The 7,585-nt window shown below is 41.1% G+C and overlaps 1 protein-coding gene across 1 annotated transcript in view; it reads left to right on the plus strand.

Annotated features, from left to right (window-relative positions):
• neil3 (nei-like DNA glycosylase 3) overlaps nt 1-7,585 on the plus strand; it is a 16,574-nt gene that overhangs the window by 1,682 nt on the left and 7,307 nt on the right. The window contains exons 3-6 of the mRNA XM_010795666.1: nt 2,275-2,409; nt 2,799-3,012; nt 6,115-6,189; nt 6,511-6,677. Coding sequence (XP_010793968.1) covers nt 2,275-2,409; nt 2,799-3,012; nt 6,115-6,189; nt 6,511-6,677 — 591 coding nt within the window. The remainder of the gene's footprint in view (nt 1-2,274; nt 2,410-2,798; nt 3,013-6,114; nt 6,190-6,510; nt 6,678-7,585) is intronic.

Here is a 7,585-nt window from a genome sequence, read left to right on the forward strand (position 1 = left end):
GTTTTGCCAAAATTAATCTTAGTTGATTTTTTTACTGCGTGAGGACGATGCCAGCATGCTCGCGTCCGGTCGCGGAAAAGGGAGCCAACTTATTGGACTGGGGGCCGAGCTACTCGCTTGATACCGTATTTAGTTTCATTTCATGGCCTCCTTGTGTCCTATTAAAGACACCCACCTGGACTCAATATCGAAAAGGTGTCGTTTTGCTACGACCAAATGGACCCATAAAACTATACTCTCTCTCTTCAAAGTTGCCACGATCGTCGTATTGCAATTGCTTCCTTGTTGTTCCCTCTCCTTCTGTCGACGTTAGAAGGCAGTATATAAGTTACCCCATACCATTAAATAAAGTCTTTTGTGAAAAAAATATAGGTACCTTCGAGAATTGCAGGGCTATCGTTACTATATCATTTACGCACACTGTTATTTATGATGTTTTTCATTAGAGACCTTCGGCTCGCGACATTTTTCGTGTGGTTAGGTAAAATCGCCGGGCCTATTTATTACCTACCGGATGGTACGACAGTCGGAACGGTAGGTAGACACGTGTTTAATAGACGCACGGAGTTAACTATACGTGCAATCACCACACAACCTCCTCCCGAGACATTCTTTCAGACTTCCTTCCTCCGAACTAAAAAAGGCCAACACTTAAAGTTTAAGATGTCGCGTGAGAGGCAAAAAGGGGGGGGGGGATGGTATGGATGGAAATTGAGAAAATCCCACGTCGATGCAAATAATAAAGTTTCACCCGGTAAAATTATCTATAAACAAAAGGAAGTTTACCACATCTCCTAGGGGTTCACGCACCAAATTAAAAAAATTCATCCGGACACATAATAAAAATAATAGGAAATCCTAAGAACAAGGAATAATCTACCAATTGGCCAAAATATTATTACATTATTTATCGGATTATTTTTTCCCCCCCCCCCCCGTTTTTTGACATAAAAACAGACTATATTGTTATTTATGTTGAAATAATCGATAGTTCGATACTTATACAACGCCGATGTCTGTTTTTGTAAAAACCCTTTCTTCCTTCGTTTAACCGAGGTATGTGTCACAGTATCACCACAAAATACAAAACATTTTCAACCATGCAACAAAATATAAATAGTCCTACAAATACTTTTATTTTATTTCCTTCTTATTTTTGTCTAAGCTCAAGGGAGCCAGAGCAGAGGGCTTAAAGGGCCGCGGGTTGCCGACCCCTGCATTAGACCAATCACTACCCTCTCAAATGGAAATATGTGTTTACATAATGGTGACCACACTGTTTGAGACCCACTGAGAACTTAGACTAAGTTAACTATCTAAACACTCAGAGAGTCCTTTACCTCACCTGAGCTGAGGTTATCCCGAGCTTGAATGACACACACCAATCAAGGGCTTTGATTTATGATCTGTATGACAGTGGCCATGTCGGCAAGCCACATCATGTGGACAGCCAGTCACCCTGAGTGAGGCAGGCCACTTAACAGGCCAGAAGGAGGCGAGATCAGAGCAAGGAAGCGAGGGATCATTGTCCACAAGTTAATCGATCGCAGATGGCGTCGTGGTCACGGACGAATAACAAAAAAAAAGATTATAACAAAAAAAAACTAAAAGGGTCGCGAAATATACTTTGGCGGCCGTTAATATACGTGGGCGGCCCGCCCAAGTATAGTCTATGTGTGGGAAACCCTGGAATGTTATATCGTTTCATTGAGTTTTCTGCCTCAGTGCAGTTGTGAATTTGACCATCTATTTACCATTTATTGTATTAGTATTATTGTAGTCAGTTATAGCATAGTAAGTGTTTTTATATAGTCTTTAGATTTAAACTATAGGGCTATCAAAGACTTACATTTTACAAGTCATCAAGATCTTCTGCTTTTTGCTAATCCAATGAATCAAATACTTAAACATTATTATCAATTCAACTGTAAATACACTATTGGAATTTAAGAACAGTTGACACTTTCATACGGTTTTAAGTAATCTTCATATAATCCACCCCTGATTTGAATCAACACATAGATCAGTTAGTCCTCTGTATAGGGCCTACAGCTGGTGTGTGTAAAGCACTCAGGTTGGAGCCTTGTAGAGAGCCCACTTGATAGACGCACAAGCTACTGCCCTCCTGGAGCCTGTGAGAATTCCATTACACACCGATGTCTACAAACACAAGGCCACCTTTTTGTTGCCAACTCGGAGATAAATTGAGACATGCTATCTTTAAGTGGAATTTATCTTTTCTTCCCTTCTTCCTTTCATGCTCACATCCTTTAGAATCCACTTTGGTATGAATGGATCAATGCGTATAAACCCTGCCGTGAGGAAGGAGAGGACTGGCTCCGTACCCGTGCTGGAAGTACACCTGACTAACGACACTGTGTGCTTCTTTGACAGCACTGTGGAAATAAGGTAACGGGGACACCGGCACACAGCCTAGATGGATTGAGGTGACAGAAGTTCACCTTGGGGTATGAGCCTCATTCAGTGGGTTTGTCCTACATTAGGCTGTGTCTGAAGACAGCGGCTATTGTTGCATGAAAAACACAGCCACGACATTTGTCCTGTTCATTGACTCTAAGGTCCCGGTGTACTATTCTGCTGCCAGACAGACATTTATTCCTGCTGTCTGAAACTGTAACCTATGCTGTCCTATCATAATAAACAAAGTGAAACAGAATATATGAAAGAAACAATTTCGAGATGTGTAACCTCGAGAGAGCTCCAGTTGACCTCGTAGCACACTTTCTGTAACAGCAGCCGTAGCTTTTATAGACTCCTCCAGTTCTGTGTGCCTGCAGGTTGACTGAGGACTGTGAGCAGAGGGTGAGGGCTATGGAGAGTCTGGATGTGTGCTCCCCCAAGTTCAGCTTCTCCCGCTCCGAGGAGGCAGTGAGGAGCCAAAGTGGCAGAATACTCTGTGACGTTCTCCTAGACCAAGCCGTCATGCCGGGAGTCGGCAACATCATTAAAAACGAAGCCCTGTTTGACTCGGGCCTCCATCCAGCCGTGAAGGTATGGGAGAGATGATGGATTGTGTTCAGCAGAGGAACAAAAAAAGAGAATACAAATGCAAGACAACTCTCACAGGGAAGAAAATAAAGTTAGGGACTTGTATTATTGAGTGATGCATTGAAATGAGGAAGGTGGAATTGGGATAAGACAAACAGGCGCATTGCGACACTTACGTTCAGTTTGAAACTTGGAAATGTTTTTCATTTATTTTTCGTGATGGATATAGTCTTTATTGAGACTTGTGTAGGGTTTTTCCATTTGAGTTATAATAAAAAATATCACTCAAATATGTATTATTCATGATCCAGACATCTGATCGCGTGAAATGTAAAATATTCAATGGTTCACATCAGTCTTAGGTTTTTCTTTTCAATAAGCAAACCATAGAAGCAAAGTGTAATAGTTTGAGGGACTTATTCATTTCCAGTAGAATTCCCTTAAGCATAAATACTGCTCTATTAATCGGAAAAAAAATTAAATCACAATATGGACTAATACAATATCCAAATTGCAGTAAGCAAAGACTTGGTAAAGACGATTCATGTGAAAATATCAGAATGAAAGGTCCCATGTCATGCTTTTCTGGTTATTACCCGTCGCCTTGTGTGTTATGAAGGCTTTTATGCATGTAAACGGTCTGCAGAGTCACAAACCCTCAAAGTACACCCTGTAGGGAGTAAAACTCTAACACAGAAAAGACCTGTCTATGCTGCCTCAGAACGCCTCGTTGGAGATTTCTCTTTTTCCATTTGTTTCTTCCGGGAACCAAAATGGACCAATCCGCGGAGCTCCTCACACACCAAGACCTTTAGCGTAAATGTTCAACTAACAGGGAGTCCCATTGACTTGCATAGAGCTCCCTGGCTGGTAAGTTGGGATGGTGGAGAAATGCTCTCCGCAGACCCATTCTCACAGCATTATAAACCTTTTTCTTACTCAATATCAAGCCACACTTATTGTTTTTACTTCGGCTGTGAGTGTTTGTGTGTGCTCAGGATGAGTTTCGCGCTGTCCCGCTGTATCGCCGACCCGGAAACCACACCAGTAAGCCAGGTCACTGAGCAGCGAGCCTCGCAACGTCCCGACCAATCAGCACACTGGGCTCACAGGGAGGGGGGGGACAGACAGAGAGTGAATACCGTTGAATACACATACTGTACAGAGATGCTGTATGAGAAACCAATGTGAGTTTGGAAAATTGCACAATATAAATCTATTCTAGTAGACCTCAACAATGGAATTATGATCAGTAGAAATGGCCATGACATGGGACCTTTAANGTGTGTGTGTGTGTGTGTGTGTCCTCTGTGCAGGTGCTGCTGTGTATCACCTACTCCCCAAACTTTGATATCAACGGAGACTCCATCCTCCGGATCGCTGAGGTAGGACAGATGCTTCATTATTATATAGTGACGTTTTCAAAAGCTGCAAATCACAGAGACTTGGTCACAGTATTGATTCGGCTGTTCCACCGTGTTTTCTCTTTTCAAAACACAAAGACGGTGAACTGTTAGCAGAACAAACATGGACTCTTTTTAAAGGGGAAGCTCTGTTCGGTCCCTTCTCCCCCTGAAGCCTGATCTCATGCTGTAATCTCATCAATTATTCAGAAAGATGAGATCAGTGGTCCTGCATATATAGAAAAACCTACAGACCGTCCTGAAGAGGTTGCAGCTGGAAGAAGAAATAAAGACGTGGAGATGAAGGGAGATATTTTCCACCCAAAAACTGTGAGCTCTGAGCTGTGAGGCGTTTAGGAGTCTTCCCAGTATGTGCATGGTGACAAAGGACATCCTGCGAGCTAACATGTGCACATATCTTTTTGCAGACTTTTCAGATTGTTATTCCAACCTTATGTGAATTTTCTACAGATTGTTCAGACTATTCACACATCAGCACACAGGCTCTATCTTGCAATATAAGGGAAAGTAAACACATTTTAATATTAATCCTGCAGATAAGCAATCTGAAAACAAGATAAATCCTTTTCATAGGTGGCTTTGAGTCTACAGCTACTTGATCCTTTTGTTGAGGTGTGCTCTTCTTTTCAGAAACCTAATAATAAAGGGATTCTGATTCTGATAAATTAGGTTCTGCACCGACTAGGGATGTCCCGATCACCTTTTTTTGCTCCCGATCCCGATCATTTGATTTTGACAATTTGCCGATACCGATTTTTCCCGATCCGATCTTTATGCAATGCATTAAGAGAAATAAAAGAAAAAAAACATTCAAGTTGTCCCTTAAGGTTATTTTTTTCACAGCAGCATTGGATCAGTTCAGTTGTGCAGCATTGGATCAAAACAAAATAAAGCTTTCAGTACTCGTTAGCTTACTGCTACAATTAGACACTGCGCCCTGCCCACTCTGTTGCCAGATTTGAGAGAAATAAGCAACCAGGTCTATGAAAACAAGCCCCAAAGAAGCAACACATACATGATGTTGTGTAATTTGAAACCAAAACTAAGGCCTCAGGATGACTTTAAGACTTGAACATGGTCATTTTTGTTTTGTAACATTGAATACAACATTTAAAAAAAAAAAAAAAAAAATCCCGATCTTTTTCTCCCGATTCCGATCTTTTGAAAATCACGTGATCGGCTCCGATCCCCGATCACGTGATCGGATCGAGACATCTCTAATTTCAATACATTTTTACCTTACTATGTCTCTGCTGTCCTTTAGAATCATAACATGGGGATTAGAGAACATAGCACACCGTACCAACATATGAAATCTCCTTCCTCTGAGACCGTTGAATAGTTTGTGAGCTTCCCCTCCATTATGAAGCCCCGAGGTGTCCTGAAAGAACCACAAGAGGTGTCTGTCTGTGTGCCTTAGATCTTTTTACATTGAGTGAGCCAGAGACAGGCTCTCGTTGCCTGCCTGGGGTTTAAGTCTTGGAAATGCATTGTATGTCATTTTGCTTTGTTGCATCATTTTAAATCGTCTTTTTTCTTTCATGTCTGGCGTTTTTTATTGTTTTATATGCTTGTATCATTGATTTGCTGACTGTGAAGCAGCTTTCATCTGTGCTTTTTAGATATGAACAGCTATATTTGATTCACTCTCCTGCTGGGAACTGTGCTGCTTCATTCTCAGGTGAAACAGCTGACGGACGAGCAGATCCACCACTTGGTGAAGATGACGCGGGATTTCACTCTTCTGTTTTACAAGGTTTGAAGTTTTTGAAGCGATAACAAGAACATTTGGTTTTGCTGGTAATCATAGCTTTATATGTGCATGTATATACGCTTATAGGTACTAAGCTAACACCTCATTTAGACTGACTTGCAATAATGGATTAACTTCAAATCTGTCTGTATTGCAGAGGAAGGATAGAACAATTCAAAGCTCCAGTGACTACAGAAAACAAACATTCCTGTCCAAGTGTCCATGCATAATAGATGATTATAGAAGTGAGGAAAGGTGGATGTGTTTTCTCTTTATCATCTCCTCTTTATTCACTCCTTGTTTGCCCTCCTCATTTCTTATCAGTGTCGCAAATCTGGCTCTCCTCTCTACAAACATTACAAAGTCTACAAGCGTCCCCAGTGCGGCCAGTGCTCTCGAGCCATCACGGTCTGTCGTCTTGGAGACAACGGCAGGATGACTTACCTCTGCGAGAGCTGTCAGACGGGTGATCCCAGCCAGGTTGAGCTCAGGTGAAAATCCTCAAAGACCTGTGGCACTTTGACTGCATTCTTTTTTGTAAGGACTGCGGGGGTTTGGTCCAGTGGTGTGCAAAAGTGTTTGAAGCCAACACTGCTTCCACTGTCTGAAGCAAGATAAAATAACATGCCCTTTTTCAATAGAGGGATGGAACTTTATATCTCAATTCTAAAGTATATGGTTTGATTTTCTATACATTTACTGTATTTGCTTCTGAATAATTAACTAGATAATGCCTCATTAATACTAGTGAGGTTAAACACATGTAGAAATCCTCAGATACCTTTTATTCTTTGACAAAAATATATTTATTTATTTTTGCATTTTTGTGAGGAATTTTGAAATTTGGTCCAGACATTCCCCACACAAATGTATATTAAAACAATGCCCTTCTTCAGTAAGGGGATTTAGCTTTATATCACAATTATACTGTATATAGCAGGGATGGGCAAATGGCGGCCCCCACCTCCTCTTTTTGTGGCCCTCAGATTAATTTAAAAACAACGTAATTAATAAATTAAAAAAATAAAAAACTTTTTTTTTTACTTGTAGTACTGATACCGTCCACTAGACTCCTAGTTACGTCGCGAGCTGCGTACATGATTTTGTTCGGCAGCCAAATACCGCAAAATAACCTGTGACGCGTTTGTGTGTGTTGTGTTTGTTTCCCGGGGAAACACTCACAAGAAACACCGGCTGTTATGCCTGCTGTGACGTTAAGTTGCCTCTTGTAATTATGCCGTCACAAGCTTCAAAGTTGCATTCATCATCTGAATTTGGTGAAACAAGTTTAATATTCTAAAAACCAACATTTGTTTATTTGAAATCAGATACAAAAAAACTGTCACGGACCCTGCCGTGTTATCTATGATTACTATACGCTTTTCATTCATAATTTCAG

Source organism: Notothenia coriiceps, unplaced genomic scaffold, assembly GCF_000735185.1.
Source record: "Notothenia coriiceps isolate Sejong01 unplaced genomic scaffold, NC01 NC01_scaffold00002203, whole genome shotgun sequence".
Taxonomy (NCBI): domain Eukaryota; kingdom Metazoa; phylum Chordata; class Actinopteri; order Perciformes; family Nototheniidae; genus Notothenia; species Notothenia coriiceps.